This window comes from Babjeviella inositovora (assembly GCF_001661335.1).
Source record: "Babjeviella inositovora NRRL Y-12698 unplaced genomic scaffold BABINscaffold_7, whole genome shotgun sequence".
In the NCBI taxonomy this organism is placed as follows: Eukaryota; Fungi; Ascomycota; class Pichiomycetes; order Serinales; genus Babjeviella; species Babjeviella inositovora.
Window position 1 is genome coordinate 106,657 of NW_017566844.1, and position 20,819 is coordinate 127,475.

The 20,819-nt window shown below is 46.9% G+C and overlaps 9 protein-coding genes across 9 annotated transcripts; 7 read left to right on the forward strand and 2 right to left on the reverse strand.

Annotated features, from left to right (window-relative positions):
• Positions 1-519: 519 nt before the first annotated feature.
• On the forward strand, positions 520-3,499 carry ROT2 (glucan 1,3-alpha-glucosidase ROT2). Its single transcript, XM_019128995.1, has one exon. The coding sequence runs from the start codon at positions 553-555 to the stop codon at positions 3,379-3,381; it is 2,829 nt and encodes a 942-aa protein (XP_018984682.1). The 5' UTR covers positions 520-552; the 3' UTR covers positions 3,382-3,499.
• A 384-nt stretch (positions 3,500-3,883) lies between these two features.
• On the forward strand, positions 3,884-4,963 carry BABINDRAFT_161763 (uncharacterized protein). Its single transcript, XM_019128996.1, has one exon. The coding sequence runs from the start codon at positions 4,142-4,144 to the stop codon at positions 4,562-4,564; it is 423 nt and encodes a 140-aa protein (XP_018984683.1). The 5' UTR covers positions 3,884-4,141; the 3' UTR covers positions 4,565-4,963.
• BABINDRAFT_141735 (uncharacterized protein) lies at positions 4,683-4,986 on the forward strand. Its single transcript, XM_019127140.1, has one exon. The coding sequence runs from the start codon at positions 4,800-4,802 to the stop codon at positions 4,953-4,955; it is 156 nt and encodes a 51-aa protein (XP_018984684.1). The 5' UTR covers positions 4,683-4,799; the 3' UTR covers positions 4,956-4,986.
• A 127-nt stretch (positions 4,987-5,113) lies between these two features.
• BABINDRAFT_62798 (uncharacterized protein) lies at positions 5,114-6,748 on the forward strand (the record flags this gene model as incomplete). The annotated part of the gene is made up of 2 exons (XM_019132396.1): positions 5,114-5,829; positions 5,920-6,748. Exons 1-2 carry the CDS (start codon positions 5,144-5,146, stop codon positions 6,746-6,748), a joined length of 1,515 nt encoding a protein of 504 aa, XP_018984685.1. The 5' UTR covers positions 5,114-5,143.
• A 1,371-nt stretch (positions 6,749-8,119) lies between these two features.
• On the forward strand, positions 8,120-11,220 carry BOI2 (Boi2p). The gene has a single exon (XM_019128997.1). The coding sequence runs from the start codon at positions 8,246-8,248 to the stop codon at positions 10,799-10,801; it is 2,556 nt and encodes an 851-aa protein (XP_018984686.1). The 5' UTR covers positions 8,120-8,245; the 3' UTR covers positions 10,802-11,220.
• A 537-nt stretch (positions 11,221-11,757) lies between these two features.
• BABINDRAFT_176275 (M48 family metallopeptidase) lies at positions 11,758-13,220 on the reverse strand (the record flags this gene model as incomplete). The annotated part of the gene is made up of 2 exons (XM_019131013.1): positions 11,758-13,152; positions 13,206-13,220. 2 exons carry the CDS (start codon positions 13,218-13,220, stop codon positions 11,857-11,859), a joined length of 1,311 nt encoding a protein of 436 aa, XP_018984687.1. The 3' UTR covers positions 11,758-11,856.
• On the forward strand, positions 13,198-13,558 carry BABINDRAFT_161766 (uncharacterized protein). The gene has a single exon (XM_019128998.1). The coding sequence runs from the start codon at positions 13,332-13,334 to the stop codon at positions 13,530-13,532; it is 201 nt and encodes a 66-aa protein (XP_018984688.1). The 5' UTR covers positions 13,198-13,331; the 3' UTR covers positions 13,533-13,558.
• A 2,418-nt stretch (positions 13,559-15,976) lies between these two features.
• On the forward strand, positions 15,977-17,100 carry BABINDRAFT_161767 (uncharacterized protein). Its single transcript, XM_019128999.1, has one exon. It carries the CDS (start codon positions 16,002-16,004, stop codon positions 17,061-17,063), a length of 1,062 nt encoding a protein of 353 aa, XP_018984689.1. The 5' UTR covers positions 15,977-16,001; the 3' UTR covers positions 17,064-17,100.
• A 62-nt stretch (positions 17,101-17,162) lies between these two features.
• On the reverse strand, positions 17,163-20,220 carry BABINDRAFT_161768 (uncharacterized protein). Its single transcript, XM_019129000.1, has one exon. The coding sequence runs from the start codon at positions 19,870-19,872 to the stop codon at positions 17,179-17,181; it is 2,694 nt and encodes an 897-aa protein (XP_018984690.1). The 5' UTR covers positions 19,873-20,220; the 3' UTR covers positions 17,163-17,178.
• Positions 20,221-20,819: the final 599 nt, after the last annotated feature.

Sequence of the window (20,819 nt, forward strand, 5' to 3'; positions counted from 1 at the left end):
ATGTTTAATTATGCCGTTGAGAAGATTCACAGTTGCTCTATCTGAGGCCACATGTATAGTAGGAGTATATTAGCGGTTTATAATCATTAGAGGGCTTTACGAATTGGGTTACCGCAACATAAAATAGAAATAATGCCTTCTACGGACTTTACAAGGAGTTTACGATAGCCAGTGCGATAAGTGAAAGGTCATCTATTAATTCAAAATCACGGTCGATTGCTCTTTTAGGACTGAAGTTTTCATTTAGTTGTTAACCTTCTCCCGTTCAGGTAAAGTGATAGCCATGCCATGAGCTTTATGACCCGTGCTGTACGGGCGCGTGCCCAACCAAACACTGTGCCAATTTAAGGTTTGGTGGTGGAATTCCCGGCCAGAGGACTCCTGCATCGAGCCAAGCGCTAGGGTGTCCATAAATCTGGCACGTGCACCAACCGAGATAATGGTTAACACACACCGACATTGGACACGCGATAGATTACGTCAAGGGATACATTGCTAACCCTTACAGATCTAATGTACCAGTCTTGATATTTACACAACACGATAAAAAAAATGAGGATCAGAGCTCACTCATTGCTCTTGCTTGTCTTGTTCTTTGTCGCACCGACATGGCAGGTCAAATCGGAGTTGTTCAAGACTTGCGACCAGTCCGGGTTCTGTCACAGAAACAGACACTTTGCCCTGCAGGTGGCCGCCCAAAGCAACTACATACCCAAATACGCCGTCTCGCTGTTTGAGATCGATGAGCCTAGGGCTGCAATTACAGGTGTGGTGGAAAAATCGTTGAATGATGCCACCACGGTTAGATTGCCTTTCCGTGTGCAATTGCTTAGTGACAACAACGTCAGATTACTCATCGACGAAGAAGCGCGCTCCAACGGCACAGTTACGGTGAAGGATGGAAAAAAGATCAACACGCTTCGTTACAACGAAGCTGCGAAGTGGGCCTTCCGCGACGAACCTCAGGCTGGGATCTTCTCGGAGCCGGTCGCTGTTGCCTCGGATGAAAAGTCGCTTAGATTTTCATACGGCGATGGCGAATTTACCGCAGAGTTGCAATTCACCCCCTTCAAACTTACGATTTTGCATGGCGACTCGCCTCAGATTGTGCTCAACGACCGGAACTTTCTCAACGTGGAGCACTGGCGTGCCCAGACACCATCCGAGCCGATTGAAGGCGAGGAGCCGCTTGATAACAACGTTTCCGCGGAGGAAACCATGTATGATGCCTTTACAGATTCTTTCAGGGACTGCAAGAGCGACACCGTGCCTCTTGGCCCGGAATCCGTCGCCCTTGACGTCAGTTTACCGGGGTTCAAACACGTGTACGGGATTCCAGAGCACGCAGACGATTTATCGTTGAAAGACACGACTGCTGGCGAACCCTACAGAATGTTCAATGTGGACATCTTTGAGTATGAGATAGACAGTCGCATGGCAATGTATGGGTCAGTTCCGTTCATGATGGCGGTTAAGCCTGGGATGGCTGCGGGTGTCTTTTGGGTTAATAGTGCTGACACCTGGGTTGACATCAAAAAGGAGGCGGAAATGAAAGCTGGAGACCAGACTGCGTTCAATCTCCAGGTGTCGACAAAGACTCACTGGATCTCCGAAAACGGTGTGATCGACGTGGTTCTTTCCATCGGAAAGACGCCAACGGACGTTTCCAAGTCCTACGGCGCGCTTACCGGCTTTGTCGAACTCCCGCAGTTGTTTGCACTCGGGTACCACCAGTGCAGGTGGAACTACAACGACGAGGCGGATGTGTTGGGGGTCTCAGCCAATATGGACAAGTACCAGATCCCGTATGACATCATCTGGCTTGACATCGAGTACACTGACAGCAAAAAGTACTTCACCTGGAAGAAGGAGTTGTTTCCCGACCCTGTGGGGATGATGAGGCAGTTAGACCGCACCGGCCGCAAGTTGGTCACCATTATCGACCCGCATATTAAGGTGGGCTACGAGGTTAGTGACCATTTAATCAAGAATAATTTGGCCGTGCAATCGAGCAGCGCCGATGGATCTGCTTTTCACGGCCACTGCTGGCCGGGTGAGTCAGTTTGGGTTGATACCCTCAACCCTGCTACTGACGAATACTGGTCCACGCTCTTTGCCAACGGCACCCAATTCAGTGGCGACGCTACCAACTTACACATCTGGAACGACATGAATGAGCCGTCGGTCTTCTCCGGCCCTGAAACCACTTCACCTAAGGATACCGTCCACTACGGGGGATGGGAGGCGCGTTCGATCCACAACCTCTACGGCATGACGTACCACGAGTCGACTTTTAAGGCAATGCAGAACCGTTCCGGTGGCCGCAACCGTCCGTTTATCTTGACTCGCTCGTACTTTGCCGGGTCCCAGCGCTCCGCTGCGATGTGGACTGGTGACAACATGTCGCAGTGGGAGCACTTGAAGGCTTCCTTGCCAATGATTTTGACCTCCGGGGTGGTGGGGATGCCGTTTTCGGGCGCGGATGTCGGAGGGTTCTTCGGAAACCCGTCCAAGGAGCTCCTCACCCGTTGGTATCAGGCTGGGATCTGGTACCCCTTCTTCAGAGCGCATGCGCACATTGACTCAAGAAGAAGGGAGCCGTGGATCGCCGGCGAGCCGTATACCTCCATTATAAGGGACGCTGTAAGATTTAGATACTCGTTGCTTCCGATGTTCTACACCAGTTTCTACGATGCCAACACCCAGGGGGTGCCAGTGATGAAGCCGATGTTTTACGAAACGCCTGAAAACCCAATGACGTACGAGATTGAAGACCAGTTCTTCTTGGGCAACACCGGGCTTTTGATCAAGCCAATCACCGAGGAGGGTGCCACTGCTACGGAAATTTACCTCCCAGACGAGCAGGTGTACTACTCCTATGACAAGTACACGGTGTTCAAGGGCGAGGGCTACCACAAGTACGGGGCTTTATTGGAGCAGATTCCGGTTTTGCTCAAGGGCGGCAGCATTTTGGCGAGAAAGGACCGCTACAGAAGATCATCTGCGTTGATGAGATACGATCCATACACCTTGGTAGTTGCACTCGACACTGCCGGTGGAGCCTCCGGCACGCTCTATGTTGATGACGGCCAGTCATACGACTACAAACAGAGCGACTACATCGTGGTTAACTTCACCGCGACTGAGGAAGGCATCCAGGCTCAAGTTGAGAACAGCGGCTTGAAACTTCCGTTCATCGCCTCCTTGGATAGCGTCAAGATCCAAAAAATTATCCTTGTTGGGTCTGCGTTAGCGCAGAAGGCTGTGAGTGTTTCACAGAGTGGTGAGACCTGGGATGCCAGCGTTGTGTCGGCCGCCAACCACGTTGTTATCAAGTCCCCTGGTATCTCGATCAACAAGCCGTGGAACGTTACCTTTTGATTATTCATACAAAATTACCACTTTTGTTTAATAGTGTAGGTAAAGGCTGGATATCCGTTCAAGACCCCAATGGATGAAAATGCCGAATTATCAAATAGGCTCAAAAGTTGTAAAAACCACCCTAGGTAGATTTTATGGAAGTTTCAGAATTCTACGCCTCCGATGAACTCTCTGAGAGATAGGTTGAAGGGTAAAATATACGGTGGAAAATTCGCAGGCGGGTTAACTGAAAGCAGTGAACCGTGCTTTGCAACATAAGGCAACTATATCCCGCAGCGTGATTACACAAACCATTGCCATCGGCTATAAAAATGCAGATAAGTAGGTTGGCAATTTCGTACTAGACGTATCAGCCCGGAAATCAGGCGAAAAAAAAACTCATAGATCCCACCTAATGAATTACAAGTCGGAGACAGGCTACAGGCGTATTGAAATATATCAAGTCGAAAACACACACATCTGTTTTTTTTTATTAACACTCATAAAGACATGTATACTCCCAGGATCCTAATTTCTATTACAATTCGCGACTGCCCCAGATTAGCGGCATTTTCAGATCTCAGCGTACACCTCACGGAAAGCGGACATTCACTCTTTTTCACTTTCTCCAACCATGGTAAATCTCCTGTTCCATGTTTGTGATCCAATCAAAAGCATATACATTCAATATTCAACATTTGCCATCTCTCACATATAGACAATAGACCTTCATATACCTGCATCTCCCCCAAAAACAGCATCTCCGCCATCTAATTTCATAATGCCAGCACCCCAAACCTCAAAGAAAGAAACGTCCCCTAACGGCGCCAAGACTCTCAAACAGCAAATACCAGCGCCTCAACCCGTGGCCGGCGGATGGGCCGCTAGACTCTCAGGTGTGGCGGGTGTGCCCAAGCCAGCAACGGTGAAAGCTCCTTCAAAAGCGCCATCTCCCTCAGGGGCCAGACCTGCCCAACTACAGCTGAAGAAGAAGAGCGATAAGTTCAATGCATCTGAGATATCGGCCTACCTATCTGCAAAGTACCAAGTGGAAATAGACAGAGCTGCTGCGTCCAAAAAGGGGGACGTTAGAATTTTCAAGGCGGAATCTAGCTGGGGCAAAGCGCCTGCCACCAAGGGAAAGAAACAGGGGAGTACCACTTTTGACGTGTTGCATGAAATCAGCAAAGCGGTGGAAAACTAAAATGCGGATAAGATTCATTGGTAGAGGGTTCACGTGCACGACGGGCGTGTATGCTTTCTCTGGATGAATCAAGCAGTACAGAAACCAAATACGTCATGTATTAAATTACCGTCACATTGAAGGTGCTCGTCAAAGGAGATAAACAATATCAAACAAAGGTTCTGGGATGTGGTATTTCCATAAGATGTAATAAAAGGAGACTGATAGTTTATACTGCCACTGAGATTTTGGGCGCATGACTGAGAGTAGGCTCAGAACGCGTGAATATGCATGTGTCATGAACAAAAACCTCCACGTTAAGCCAACACCAGTAGATATAAATACCCAACTAACGGTCGAAATACCGTTGATTATAGATCCCGCAAAAAAAAAAAGAAGCGTAACCACGTAACCTATACAGCCACTGAGTGGTACGACCAGGGAACGGCTGTTATCTATCCGCGCCGGACAACTAAAGCCTCCGCAGAGGCGCATGCGAATTTTCTGCATGCACAACCTCCCACAACATCCTTGGCTACATCTTACCGTAATATACACTAACTTTACTATCCTGCTTAACATATACAAACCTCCCCCTCCATGTCTCCCAGCGATATCACTGTACACATCGACACACGGGAGAAAGCGGGAACGTTCACCAACTTTGACGTGATCCGCGGTTATGTGGCGCTCACGGTCACGTCAGGCATCTCATTGAATCACATCCTCGTGAAGTTAGAGGGGATCTCCAAAACAGAGCTTTTGGTTCCGAAGAACCCAAGCGCCAGAGTCGACAAGGAGACAGGGAAATACGACCCCAAGGAAATGAAGCGCGTGGAGGAGACCCACAGGGTGTTGTACAACACGGTAATGGTGTTTCCACCCGAAAACGTCCGGACGGTGTCTAAGCAGAAGGAGTTTACCCTCACTCCCGGAGAATACAAGTACCCGTTTTCCTTCAAAATCCTGTTTGCCAACGACTGCACAACTTCGTTGAAGACCACGTTCGGCCGAGATCTCGTGCTGGAGACATCGAAGCACGTCCACGCGCAGCTCCCGCCATCGTTCTCCGGGATGGGCAACACGGCACAGGTGAAGTACTTTATCAAAGTAACTGCCAAACGCTCATCGTTGCTCAGAACAAACCTCCGCTCGTTCAAGCCGTTTGTGATGCTTCCGCTCGACTACAACGGACTCGACCCCTCCGAGGAATCCAACAAAATCATGTTTGTGAGGCGGTCAGTGGTGTTCAAGAATATGCTTCCGGCCATTGTGGAGGTCAAGCCGTATAGGGATAAACGGGCGCCTCCAGTTCAGGCGCGCCAGGGTTTTCTCAAGAGCTTGTTCTTTGGCGAGCCCGCTCCATCTCCAGTCAGAGCACCACCTAAACGGTTGATGGTGAAGACCAGCGACGTTCCGTTTTATGTGGAAGCTCGGTTAGGGTTTCCCGCATGCTTGGCCCCTTCGACTGTACCTGCCTTTTCGCTCCACATCGTTTCTCCGCTTCCGAGCCGCAATTACCGACTCTCCAATGGCGATACGTCGGGTCTTGGCGCTATATACATCACGTCACTCAGCGTGGACTTGCTAATGACCACGTTAGTTATCGCCCAGGGCCACAAGTCCGAATTGAAGAGCGTGGAGCGGCTTCTGTCGTTTTCGGGGATCCACGAAGTCGACCTCTGCGAGGTGAAAGAGTCGACTGCGAAGGACCACAAGACGGGCGAACCGCTCCACGAACTAGAACTACCCCAAAGTTTGTTTCAGAACGCCGTTTTGAAGGATCACATCCCTCCGAGCTTTAAGACGTGTAACATCAACCGTAAGTACCAGCTCTGCATTGCCTGTGGCGTGAGCAGTACCGCAAACAACGGCAAATCCGCGCAGAAAGTGGAGTTAGTAACCGACGTTCGCGTGTCAAGCGGGTTGTCCATGAGCATGGCCATGAGGGAGCAGGTGGAGAGTTCGCTAGACGGAATGGAACGTCCCACATTGCTTACACGGCCGACCACTTCCACAATTTCGTCGATGCGCACTGACCTGGTAGGGGTCTCTGAAACCAGTGTGGTTAACTCTTCACATGAAGAGCCCCCGGCGTTGCCAAGCTATGAAGATGTGCTATGGCAGGACACCGCGCAGAGCGACGTGGAGCACAGAAAGGCTCGGTGGAGGTACCAGCAGCATGAACAGCACTATACCCATTAGAAATAGTAGCTGCTGGGGCAATAGAAAGGTCAGAAGCTGGATAGTCTAGATTAAGTTGATTACAAGGTATGATGCCTGCGTGATATTTAACACCCAGGTATAATGATTCATCAGATGTGGTTATGAGAGAGCGGTGAGCGCATCCGAAAACTTTCACAAAGTTAAGATTTGCTATTCTGACGAAAACTTTAAGCGCGAGTTATAACATTTTCACGCCTTCGAACAAAGCCTCCAAAGGCCATTTTTCTTTGTCGTTATTTTCCCCGTCGGCACTTGGCCCCCATAACTTCGACCCCGAAGATATGCCTCTACTCTTCGCCTTTGAATTTTCTAAACAGATAAGCAAAGGTGGCAGGCTGGCATACGCTAGAATGTTTAGACCAGCAAAGATATTCCAAAACTAGGTGGTTTGTGTGCCAGGGCAGTAAGAATATCGCATATATAGCATTGACAATATAGAAGTAGGCATCCGCTTTCTCAAGTATACATATACCAAAGTATTAGCAAGTCCAGAAGCCATGAACACGAGCTCAGAACTCGCCCCGATGGTTCTACTTATTGTACCGTTTGTAGTGGAACGAGGCGGTTTTATTCTTAGGGAATAACCAACTTTTCTGAGCCTAAACTCTAAACAGACTTGATGCATACAATTAAGGACGTTACAGGTCACTCCCTGGCTCATGAAGCATAACGGAGTGAAACATCTGTCCCGTTAATCGGTCATCTGATTACACCATCCGCTCAGAATCTCCTTCTGCCGCTTGGGTTATTTGAACTTCAAGACTCTGGTCTTTCCGAGCGGGTCAGCTTCGTCGCTTATCTTGAATAGCTCACAGACGACTCCCGTATACCACAAAGACTCCTGTATAATGACGGAAAATACGCGATGCGGTCACGTGACAAAATCCTTACGTACTGCGTTCGAGGCAACTAAAGGAGCGTCAGTCTCGGCTGCCTGGCTTTCGAGATGCCGTAAACGTAACGTTTTGGGAAGAACAGACCCATAAGGTGCGGCTGGTTGAGCCCGTCTGTTCCATGCCCTCCATTGCGTCTATGCATAGGCAGATACACCACGTCCTCTTTCACAGTGCGGTACAATTACTATTAAGTTGCTAATGAGCAAGTATCACATAATACCCTGACTAAGATGAATGACCATTTTACTATTCACCAAATTCTGGCCCCTGGCCAGGACTAACCTCCTGCTTTGTTAAACTTTCAACGCCCTCTCCAGCGCAAGGATGCACGACCAAATTGGGGTGTACACGAGATGTTTCCGTTTTGGGACACCGTGCGGCAAATGTCCCAGAACACCAGGCGCTTTTCGCGCGATATCAAAAGCACACGCAGACCAACCGGCCACGGAATATTCTCTACCACATCCTAAGCACCAAAGCCAAACTACGGAGAAAAAAATAATCTAAAACGGTCCAACGAAAGCCTTAACCGACTGAAGTAGCAAAACCACCGATTCAGATATTCTAATCCCAGCCCCGGATGACTACCAAACCACATCCGCCCAAGTTGACCACGTCATTCAGCCTGGACTTTGACAGCGCATCGGAGCTGCCGACTGCCGGCCCCGTATACACCGTGATAAAGGTGTTCAATGCACGACTCGGAGATGAGTTGAACTTGCAAGTGGGAGACAAACTTGAGGTTATTGCCGATGACAGCGAGTACAACGACGGCTGGTACATGGGGCGCAACATGGTGACGGGCGAGACGGGACTCTATCCTAAGACGTTTACCCAGCTCGTACTGGGCATCCCTAAACTCCTTCGTGCTGCATCGCGCCGTGTTGTGTCTAATGGGAGTACCCCCAAGGGGTCTGTCGCGAGCACCCCGACCCACGCGTCTCCCGGCTTGAGCGACGTACCCTTTACGCGCAACACGTCCGTGCACAAAACCATGTCAGACATTGACAAGGCACTCCAGGAACTCGGTGAGTCCAAGCGCATGTCGCTCGACCCGCTCGAGGTGGAGTCATGGACGCCTGAACAGGTGAGCGCATACTTTGTGTATTTGGGCTTTGACGTCGAGAGCGCGGGCCAGTTCCAACGCCACAAGATCAACGGCCAGATTCTCCTCGAGTTGGAGCTCACGTACCTCAAAGAGTTGGATATTGTGTCTTTCGGCACGCGCTTCGAAATGTTCAAGGAGATCGAGACGCTCAAGCAGGCGCGCCCGAAAACCCACTCGAACGAGCCATACACGCCACAGGCTAAACGCCATTCACTTCTCCTAGCAGCACCGATCACGCGTGGCGCGTCGCAGGACCGCACTCCACCTTTACACCAGCGCACCAAGTCGCGGTCGTCGGAAGATGTGCCGTTTGCACATTTTAAAAAACTCCAGAGCCAAAACACGACCCCAAAGAGCCCGAGTGGGATTTTTGACAAGCCTCATGCTGCTCACGGCGTCTTTGACTCCCCGCGCAAGGCACCACAGCCGCCGAACCACCGCTCCCCCGTGGCGGAGGGCCTCAGCAAGTTCCGCAGCGTATTGGACCCCGCTTTCACGAGCCCCGAGCAGGCGCGTGCTCCGCGTAAGCGCAGCAGTATGACCTTTTCGCGGCCCGTATCGTCCATGGGCTTTGATAACGCGAGCTCCACGTGGCTCCTCCCCGAGACAGAGGTCAAGCATAGCTCCAAGTCCAAGCATCACCGGCGCCACTCATCGCTGTTCTCATTTGCCTCGTTAACGGGCGAAAGTAAGAGCCACTCGCGCAAGGATTCGGGGACACCTGCACCGGGCCATTCGCGCAAGGGTTCCGCAACGACTGCTCCTGGCCACTCGCGCAAGGGCTCCGCAACGACAGCGCCTGGCCACTCGCGCAAGGGCTCTGCGACGTTTGTTTCGCCACTCTCGACTACGCCATCGCGGCCAGTGTCAACAATCAACGAGCGTAACTTTGCGGCGGTGTTGAACACGCCGACAAACTTCTTCGACGACGTCGCGGTGCTGCTGCCATTGAAGAGCCCGACGCGCGCGGCGAGCGGCAGCCCCGCGCACGGCACCGCCAGCCCCAGCAGCCCGACACGCGCTGCTCTGGACAACATCAAGTTTGGCCTGCGCCCACAGCAGAAACGTACGCTCACGACGCGCAAGAAGCAGACGTCCGCCTTCCAGGAGGGCATCCGGCACATCTCACCCACCGAGGCGATCCGTTCCTCCGACTACTCCGGCTGGATGTCCAAACGAGGTAATGTTACTATCGGCACGTGGAAGACGCGCTACTTCACGCTCCACAACACGCGGTTGTCGTATTTTGGTTCGCTCAAGGACAAGACCGAGAAGGGCTTGATTGATATCACCGCGCACAAGGTGTTGCCCGCGCGCGAGAACGAGGACAAGTTTGTGGCGATATACGCGGCGTCCACGGGCTCCGGGCGCTACTGCTTCAAGTTGGTGCCGCCGGCGCCGGGGTCCAAGAAGGGCCTTACGTTCACGCAACAGAAGGTGCACTACTTCGCGGTCGAGACGCAGGATGAGATGCGCGAGTGGATGGCCGCGTTGATGAAAGCGACAATCGATATCGATGAGACAGTTCCGGTGGTGAGTTCGTGTGTGACCCCGACGATCTCGCTTCCGAAGGCTCAGGAGATGCTCGCGAAAGCGCGCGAGGAGACGCGTTTGAAGGATGAGCAGTTGCGTGCGAAGGGCTTCCTCCAGCAGGGCTACTCTTACAACGTGGACGAGGACCCTGCATTCGCGCACGACGTGAACTCTAGCTACTCAAACAAAACCAGCTCGTCTGCGTCGACTCCGGCCGATCTGGCGTCGATGACGTTTGATCCAAACCACAAGGCGCTCTCCATGTCCGCGCGCACCACTTCCACCGCGTCGTCACACCAGACTTCGACACTTAACAAGCCGCATTTGAGTGCAGGCTCCGGCTTTAGCTCGCCGTTTTTGCTCGCCTCTGGCGCGTTCTCGAGCAAGAGCCCAACATCGCCGCGTGACTTTAGTGCGGGCACCAGGTCGAGCAAGGTGGAATCACCGGTAGGTGTCAAGGACGCGGAGAAGCGGTTTTCCAGTATGCACTTTTGATCGGAGAGCCTGACGTGTTTTCGAGTTCTACCGGATTTCATTGGTTCGCGTTTCCTCCTCGTGGTTCAAGTCTGGTGCTAGTCGTTCTCTTGTTAGGATCTGGCTAGATTGGGCCATAACAGGACTTTAACCATGCCTAAGCGGCTGAGCTTTAGTTTAGAGAGCCTTTAAGGATTGTCTCTTGGCTAGGGTGTTGTCTTCTTTGTAGTTAGTCTCCTGATGCCTGTTTCCAGGCTCTTATCTTCTTGTGTTTATATCCTGGTTTATGTTTCGGTTATTTTCCAATATACTAATGGTTTAATACACCTGTAAGCTGTAACCAGGAAAGCCGCAATATTGATTGTTCACACGTCAGGTGATTATGTTGCGTATAGTTTTACAAGGCCATGTCTGTTTGTGATACCCGGGAGTGCTTTTTGTAATCACCTGGCCTATTCAACCTCGGGATCCATTCCGATTTTAATAATCGGCTTTCGGCCAGTTATGTGATAGTTTACGAATAACTGAGTGGAAACTGTTATTGTGTTATATATTTATCCTATAAGTACGATATCTACTCAAGTAGTATACTGATAGACGAAATAATGTATATAGGATAAAGGAGGGATATATAGACCCATTTATATAGCGTATTAATCTCTACTAAGTGACAGAAGCACGCTTGGCACAGTATCTGATGAAGTTACAAAATATCGATTTTATAGTAAAGGTGTCGCAGGTTCCCCATCCTACATGAGACCACAGGACATGAAATGTTGATAACGTTTCAACCTCTAACAAGCCTGAAGATTTTTACGAAACTGTTTCAACCGGTCTATATAAAGACTGACTGGCCACCTCTTTGCATATCTAGCTCATACTTAATTATCAATGAATTATACCCTGTTACATCATTACCTACGTAGATATACAACTGATTTAGTACACTATTCAATTTCATAAGTCTATAACAGTGTGACAGAACTGCTCAGTCGACCCCAACGCTTAAACCAGATAATATTGATTCCAGAATTATGATAACAACGGCTGTACTTCGGGAGTGATTTAAATTCCTCTCATTTAATTTTATGAGATACTTGTTTGATTGCTTGCAATCTTTCGTGTAACAAGGGGTGCGAATGATGGTATGCTGAGTACAACCAATGGGCATCCAACACCCCTCCGTTATTCTTATAATTTTTAACCAAGGCAGTAGCAGTGTGCTCCCTGTAACTCTGATTCACTGCATAAGCGTCAGCTTCGTATTCATGCTTGCGCGACAAAACATTGGACATGAACTGTAAAGCACAATTCATGGGGGTGAGGATGTAGCAGAAGATCCCGAATTTCACATAAACTGGTGTGTGATTAAATCCAAAAGAGGAGTACAAATAAGGATTTCTGTAGAAAAGTGAAAAGGCTGACAGTATAAGCAAAACTCGCAATTGGAGATACACTGACTGTATCAACATATGATTCAATGCCCAGTGACCAATTTCATGGGCCAAAACTGCGGTTGTTTCTTCCACCTCAAATTTGTCAACCATAGTGTCGTAGAGAAAGATATGCTTTGACCATGGAAAGCCGGTGAAGAATGCACTTGTATGCGAGGAAGTTTTAGAACCGTTAACGACATTGACATTGGCTAGTGGGAACCCATTCTTGTGTGCCAAACTATCAATGGAATCTTTTAACTTGCCCAGACCAAGAGGTTTTGACTTGTAAAATAAGGGCAAAATCAAATAAGGGTACAATGTTCCCACGACAATAATGAATATCGAAATAAAGAGCCATGTGTACCAGATGAACAGGTCTTCAGCTAATTCAACCACTTTCAAAGTTCCAGCGATTAACGCCGAATGTATCACTAACAGGATAAGGCTTTCCTTAGACTTGTCAATAAGCCACTGAGAGGATGTGGAATTGTTGAAATCGTGCTTTTCTTCCAAATAAAAATCCCTATAGTACATGAAAGGTAAAATTATCAAGTTATGGGCCAATAACTCGATAGCTGCAAGGAGAACTGATTGCGTAATTTCGCCTTTTGCAGAACCGGGGAGAACGGAGCTGGCATATGCAGAAGCCTGCCACAATGCCAAGTAGACATTGAATTTGATATAAATCAAACTATCACAGTATAGCCATATATCGAAAGCAATGGAACATTTGATTTTATCGAGAGAGTATGCTCTAGATTTATCGTAGGCAGCTTGCATGGCTTCGGCTTCTAAAGTTTTAGGGGGCTTGCCTCTCTGTAAAACACCGAGTTGACGAATATTCATATAGCTCATGAATATGAACTTGGCTGTTGACAAGCTAATAATTATCTGGCTCCAATTCAACCCTGGAGAATTTACCCAGCTAGCAATATTCTAATTCATTAGCATTCAAACTGTTTTGAGAAAATCGATAACTGACGACTTACTGAAAGAGGTGACATGACTCTGAGAGATATATTTGTAGATTTGGTTTGTTAGAATCCAGAGTCCTAGTTATATATGGTTTATACCCCCTTCTATGGGATAGGTACAACCTTTTATTCCACCGTTAAATGGCTCCTGTGGGATGCCCTGGTCGTATGTTCCCCCCTCAGCCCTTGTCTTATCCGCATGTGATGGTGCTGTGGGTATGTGTTTACAGGGTTGCTTCAAGACCTAAACCGTTCAATCTTTACCTGCGAACGCTTCCTTCCGACGTTGATATTCATCAGAAGGTTATTATATGTTTATATAGTGCTATATTGCATATATAATGTGTGGGTGTACATCCTGAGATAGCGGTATTAAGTTGACTGAAGTTTTTAAACTGTTTTCACATAATATAGACAGTATAACGTGAGTGTGTGATATATGAAGATGTGGCGCCAGTACGGAGATAAGAGTTAGACGAAGGACAGGACTGCAGAATGCAGGAAATAACGCAACTATAAAGGTATAGACATAACAGGGCTGTAAGATTCAGGGAGCCGCGCAACCGCAAGGATATCACAGGCATGGCAAAATTGAAACTGCCCAGAGATAAAGTCTAAGGATTAACTGATGCATGACAAAACTGGAAGTGATGAAGACGGACTTCGAGAGGGGCTAAAAGGATCTGAAAGTTACCTTTCAAACGAGCACCAGGAGAACTGATAAAGTGGCAGGCTGAGTATGTCATATTATTCATTATCATCATTGGGGATTGGGGACTTCTGTGAGGGGTTAATATAATAATCTAAAAGTCTTGGAGGTTACATAGATGAAATAGAGAGCTTTAAGATTTATACAAAACCCATTCTTCAAGAGCTTTAAAGTTAATATGAAAAAAAGCCAAGTAAACAATAGTTAGGGTTGAACGAGATTCAATTGGGGAAAGCATCTGAAAGAATGCCACATGCATGAAAAACTGTAAAATGCAAGGGATGGCGCGATTATAAGGGTCATATGAAGCTTGACAAGGCTGTAAGATGCAGGGAATGGCACAACTGCAAGGGTATCGTACGCATAACAGGATTGTATGATACAAGGAGCCATATGGTTGCAAAAATATTACAAGGCTCTAAGGAGCAGGGAAGGCGGACTTCTAAAGGGACTAAAAGAATCCGAGTGTTGTCTTAAAGAACAACCTCCAGGAGATTCGAGAAATTAACAAGCTGAGCGCATCATACAATGCATATCCCCTTCCTTAGCATGGAAGCAAGATATCAACATGGCGCTATAGTATCTAACTCTTAGTGTAATTTTCCTAAAAAGTGACCTTAAATACTTAGATAAGCAAAAATGATTTATCAGTATCAGGCGTTAAGGGGAATACAGTCCAATGCGCTATAATGTGTAGCAGTAGTCTGGTGAATGGGTCATCGTCTATACTCTCTAAACCAGACGAATCGAGCTCTGTCTGTTTCCTTTTCAATTGGCTTATTACATAGTACGTAGCTACGAAATGCACAGAAATTTTGGCCATACAGGGTATTGTTTAATTGTGTACGGAAGGTCACAATACCAGACTTGTAGTATGTAGAGAAAAGTATAATGGAAGGAGATTGTCGAGCTCTTTAGATTCTGTCCCGGATATTTCCTCATGTAAAACATGTCGCATGGCTAGGATTGAAATGTTACCTTGATCCAGGAATCTATATCTCTAAAGTGCTTGATTCATAACTTCCGAGCTATTTATCAGAGATACGCTTGACGGTACCTCTGGAGAATCCAGAGCACTGCGCCAGAGGTCTCAGAGATAAGAGAGATAAGAGGAGGCGTTCTTTGAACAACTTCGAGTTTGTGAGAGGATAGTACAATTAGCTCACACAGTCCAGAATGATAGGAAACGTGTTGCCACCAGATCAATCGTTTCAGCTGGCGAAAATATGTGGTAAAATAAGTGCAGAAATCTTCACTAGTACTATCATAGGCATGATCAAATATATAGTTAAGCATGTGTTACTATCAAAACGAAGTTTGTAAATTGTAACTAATTCATTAAATTAGGATGCATATTATATCTAACCGGTATGCACCTGAAATAGCTTCAAGTCACTTTTATCTGTTATTAAGCCGTTGAACCCTCTTGAGCTTAACAAATAGTTATGTTCCTTTGGCTTGAATCATATAGCGCTTCAGTAATTTATCCTTTAGCATTAAATTTTCATTATTTCTCTATTTACGCAGCCTGCCGCCTTGGATAATCTGTTGGTGGCAGTATCTTACTGCTTCTGTGGTATATCTAGTAAGTAATAGTGGGTACTATTAGCCAAAAGAAAATACTCTTCCTCCGTAAGATATACACAAGAAAAAGGTGCCCGGTGACCTTATATACTGAGGCAGATACGATACCGGAATTTTCGACGATTGAGAGAATGGAGATAACAGCCAAAGATGTCGGTCTAGTCAAACGGTACCTTTACAGAACTGTAATTACTGTACGTACAGGAGTTTCGAAGGCTTTTTCACTTGAAAAGCGCTACGAAGAGTAACATAATGTCCAAGAAAAACTGACAGCGCCCCTTTGGAAAAGATACCAAGAAAGATGATATAAAACAGGTTAGCTAAAATTAAGCAATCTGCTCTTGCATTTAGTATCTATTTCCCCGACTATCTAGAAGCTTGTAGCCGTGCAGGACATCGTGCAGGACATTGCTGTTTACAAACGCGACCATACGCGTCTGAGAGGCAGGCCTAAAAGTCCAGTAACCTTTCAAGGGTTACTCCGGGTTAATAACACATACCATATAGCCTGACTCATCATGTTTTCGACTTATACTCCTGATAGCACGAGGCATCGGCCCAAGCCCAAACACAACCTCTTCCTGAAGACGTACGACTCCTTTTTTGGCCTGGAAACGCCATTGAAAGACCAAACTACGATCAACTACGAAGACACCATCAACTATGAAGATATAACGAACTTGAAAACGAGATCCAGCGGCCGGTCACGCCACCTGTCTATGTCCAGTTTGCCGTTGCGTTATAAACCTGGGAGCCTTGACGCTCCGACAAACCTCCAACGATCACACTCGGTCACTGAAGACATTCCATATAAAAGGACCTGGCCAGCAGAAAATGCAAGCCACAGGCTCCATTCAGGCGTGTACTCTGATCGTGAACCCATGGTTAGCCGAATCATCCCTAAAGAGCCTCTCATCCAGCGGCCAGCCTACTCCGTACCCCAAGAGGATAGGTTCAGAGCGCCAATGGCCAGTATCCCAGGTGCTATGAAACCTAATAAACCAGAGAGGTATCTACATAGTAGCCCTATGCTTGAAAGAGTAGATTCTTTGAACGCTCAGAGGCGTGATGATGGCCATTCATCGATCCTTTCCCTTGATTCTGAGCGCCGTGAAAGGTCGTTGGACCGGGCTCGGAAAAACGCCTCTCTTAATACGAACAACGAGGAACTCAGCATGAATCTTGAGTTTTTAATGAACAAGCTACAGAGAAATAACCTGAATCTTAAGGACGTGGTTGAAGGTAGAGGGAGGCAGGCGTCTGCGGTGTCCGACCCGCAAACGGCGGACTTGAACGAGAAGTACCTCGAGTTGAGAGAGGAGTACATTAAAGAATTGCAGAATTGTCAAAAGTTTTACGATGCCTACTACGCCTTGGTGTTCAAGTATCGAGCCCTTAAAGATCAAGTGAGTGACGGTGCGGCGGACAAGGCTGGGGAGAGAAAATTGGTTGATCTAGAACTCGAGAACCAGGAAGTAAAGAGCGAATGCGATCGATTGAGACGAGAGAATTTACGACTTGCCAGAGAACAAGAAGTGTTACAGTCATTAGTTGAAAAGCTCTCAAAAGCTGGTATGTAAGAAGGGTCTATAGACAATTTACTGAGAGATAGTTAATATGATTCAGATTTGAAATTGAAATTGAAATTGAAAAAAAAAAGAAAAAAAAAAGTAAAGTAGACCAAGGTTGCAGCAACTATGGGAAGTTACCACTAATTGGGCCAAAGTACCCATCAGGTAAAGCACTAGAATTAAGAAGCGATTGCGGACCATTACCGCCATCAATACCATCGTAAGGAACATTGTTACCCCACCAGGAAATACTTTTATCGTGGTACTGAACTGCAAAAAAGATGATAACCCCTGAAAAGGCTGTCCCGGCGGTCAAGGCAGAGGTCAAAACATAGTTATACTTTTCCCACCAAGAAGCGTACTTGTTCTTGATGTAGTACATGAAGGCAAACGAGGCGTACAAACTGCCAGTAAGGTACGACAAATTGTACGGGGCAAATTGCAAAAAGCCACCAATGATCAAGGTTGGCTGGAAGTAGTATGTGAGACGCTTTGGACCATATTTCTTGAAAAGAACGCACGGAATTGGCAACAAGGCCCCAATCAAGAAACACCACTGCAAGATAGGATACAACCCGGAGAAAACCTTCTTCGGCCCAATGACACCCCAGAAAATCGACGAAGAGTAGAAAGTCGTTTCATTAGGACATGTGAATTTTTGACCCTGGTGGGGTTGACAGAAATCCTTGACGTTGCTCAACATCCAGTTCACAACCCCCAAGACAACGAAGCACTGAACGATAGTAGCCATTAATTGGCCCCTGAAGATGGCCATAGGTGAGATCTTAGCATAATGGGCCAACTTCTGATCGGAGACATAGTTCTGAGCTTGGCCATTGATGTTGTAACCATATGCCTTCAACGTCATCAAGGCAACACCGTTACCTGTAAGGGCGTAACCAATGATCAATTCAACCAAAACATTCAACCCGAACTGGTAACCAGTGATAGACATGATAGTAGTCAAAGGGATCAAGAACACAAAGTTAATCCCAATGGTAAAGAAAATACCCCAGACTGGGGTATTAGTAGGATATAACTCGACACAAAGAATACCAAGCACAATGGAAATAACCAAAATAATCAAAAACCACCAATCTGGAACTTCCTTATACCTACCCATCATTCTAGAGTGCGGATCGGTCAAGCCTTCAAAGTTCGACCTTCTAAAATTCACTGCCGTCTTATAAAGCAGGATACCAGCACTCTTCATTGACTCCCACTGGTCATAGATTGTGTAAATAAAACCAAATGGATAGAGGGCACAGAATGCGCCATAAAGGACCAAGTTAGCGGCACTGTAGAAAGGCGGCGAGTAAGCTTGATACTTCTCATTATCAAATAGGCCATTGGTTAAAATTTGGGTAACATCATAGTAATCCGCGGTATTAGTGAACAACGAGTTATCGTTAATGGGTAAGTATCCAGTCCACTTGTAGTTTCCCCAGTATACGCCAATAATGCAAAAGAAAGCGAAAAGAGATCCGATATAGAGATTCAACTGGGAATAGAATGGAATGACTAACGCGGAATTAAAGTTGATAATGTTCCAATCAAAGGTCGGAATCGGGTTCAATCCCAAACCAAGGACAGAACCAGTAATTGCGGCCAAGTTGAAGTTCATCGGCTTGATCCAGGTCAACCAGTTGAAAGTAGAAACTGCTCCGAAAAGATAATTCGGGATCCAAAAGTAGAGGAACGAGGCGCCAGAAAAGATCCAAAAGAAGTTGTACTTGGAGATCCTCCATCCATTGATGATTTCTCTCTTCTCGGGTTTTAACAAGGCACGGTTAAGGGCAAGCGTGGGTAAAATAGTAGGCCAAATACTTCGCACCGGATAAATGCAAACCTTTCTCATGATGCCAGCGAAACCGAACCCTAAACATTGGGTCGAGAAAATCAACAAAACCTGATAACCAAAATCTGCCCAATCATTGTCATAGTACACACCCAACTTTTGAACGATAATGTTGGAGTCCACATAAGCACCAGCGGCGGAAACAGAGTAACATATGGTAGCAAACATCTGTTCCTTGTAAGACCAAGGTCCTGGGTTAATGGAATACCTTTTACCTCTGACAGTGAAACCCCAGTCTGGCAACAACTCCAAAATTTTACCACATGGATACAAAAACAACTGGATCACAGAGGTGTCCAACGAAATAGAGGGTTGTCTATGAGAGAAAAATTCGTTAACACCAGAACCGATCACTGTCCAGATAAAGGCCAAGAAATAGGACCTAATGGTTTCCACAGGGACGGAAGGGTCATCGTACGGATCCGTCACCGCTCTGACTTCGGCATAAGGCGAATGGAAGTGAATCAAGGAGGCTAGGAGGCGGCATTCGAATTCCCAATCGGAAATGTAAGATCCTTTATCGTCGGTGCTATCCTTGAAATTCTCCTTGTCCTTGAGGTTGAACTTCTCAGCCGCATGGAGCCCCGTATCGGATTCCAGGACTGGTGCGCCTTCTTTGACCAAGGCAACCATCTGGTTGTATTCATCTGGCAAGAAGTTAACATCACCCTTGTGGTATACAATTGCGTCTTTCAAGATTTCAAGAGACTCATCGATGGTCAAGTTGTCCACCTTGATAATCATGTACTCGGCCTCCACCGGCAAGTCGTCTAAGTCCTCCAAACCAGCATGCCCGGTCCGGGCTAAAACCTGGAACTTTTGATCGGAAGACAAGGAATTACCAATCTCATTGATACTGGCTGGATTGGAAAGGACCGCTTGGATATCACCAAAGAAGGTCTGATCAGAGTCCTTATACACTGGAGGAATATCCTGTGGTGGATCTGAGTTGGAAGTCATTACTTTGAGAGGGAGATTAAAAGTATAGCTCTTTAGACAAAAAAATTCATAAACTGGCAGGAATGAAAGGAGGTTTTATAGCTACTTATATACCCCCAATTCCCCCAAGCAGTTACTGTGTAATCGGCTGTAACCTCATGAACCATGGAGCCACACTTAGTAGCGGGGGATAAATTACGAAGCATATCGGGTCTCTAAAACATTGATAAGCAGACCAGACTATCACCAGATTAGGCCGATCTATCTCGTCTATACTCGTATTCTGCAGCATTTTACTAACCAGGGTATCTGGGGTTTCCTTATTATATATGCCCAATGCATGTGACGGCTATAAACTCGGGGACAAAGCATATATGGCAGGTACCCATTGAATACCACAAAAACACAAATTCCCAGAAGATTCATACAAATTTCCCGATTACCGACAGGGGAGAAAGATCATCCGACCTTTTTGCAGCGCGTGCTATTGGATAATCGCGTGCTATTATGAGTACGAAGTTGCAGGGTGCATATGCGTATGACGACGGTACCGGAAGCACAATCCTTTGGTTTCAAAATTAGCGCGGCTAATAATAAAGAGGAAAGCATCACAAGTACTAGCCCGAAGGATATGGTTATAATCCTGAAACCGGGCAGAGTATACAAATTTCCGTGACCACAACATTATTGCATTTTTTGTGTAATTAGAATATCACCCAGTTGTCCACATTGGCAGATCCAGAAAAAAAGAGATTTTGAGAGTAATTAAATCACATGGGTATGCATATATACAGGGGGTAAATGTTAAAGTGTATAACGGGGCGGAAAAGCTTAATACGGGACACGTGAATTAAGTTTGATGCCGCACCTCGATACGGCACAGAGCTTCGAAGCTATAACTAAGAAACGATTGGCACGGCTCCTGGGTAGCACGTAATGGCCTCAACGAATTCGTCAATTTCAACCCA

Bases quoted from the DNA above. Each gene is read 5' to 3' on its own strand.
- ROT2 (XM_019128995.1), top strand. From the start codon at position 553: ATGAGGATCAGAGCTCACTCATTGCTCTTGCTTGTCTTGTTCTTTGTC.
- BABINDRAFT_161763 (XM_019128996.1), top strand. From the start codon at position 4,142: ATGCCAGCACCCCAAACCTCAAAGAAAGAAACGTCCCCTAACGGCGCC.
- BOI2 (XM_019128997.1), top strand. From the start codon at position 8,246: ATGACTACCAAACCACATCCGCCCAAGTTGACCACGTCATTCAGCCTG.
- BABINDRAFT_161767 (XM_019128999.1), top strand. From the start codon at position 16,002: ATGTTTTCGACTTATACTCCTGATAGCACGAGGCATCGGCCCAAGCCC.
- BABINDRAFT_141735 (XM_019127140.1), top strand. From the start codon at position 4,800: ATGACTGAGAGTAGGCTCAGAACGCGTGAATATGCATGTGTCATGAAC.
- BABINDRAFT_161768 (XM_019129000.1), bottom strand. From the start codon at position 19,872: ATGACTTCCAACTCAGATCCACCACAGGATATTCCTCCAGTGTATAAG.
- BABINDRAFT_161766 (XM_019128998.1), top strand. From the start codon at position 13,332: ATGGCTCCTGTGGGATGCCCTGGTCGTATGTTCCCCCCTCAGCCCTTG.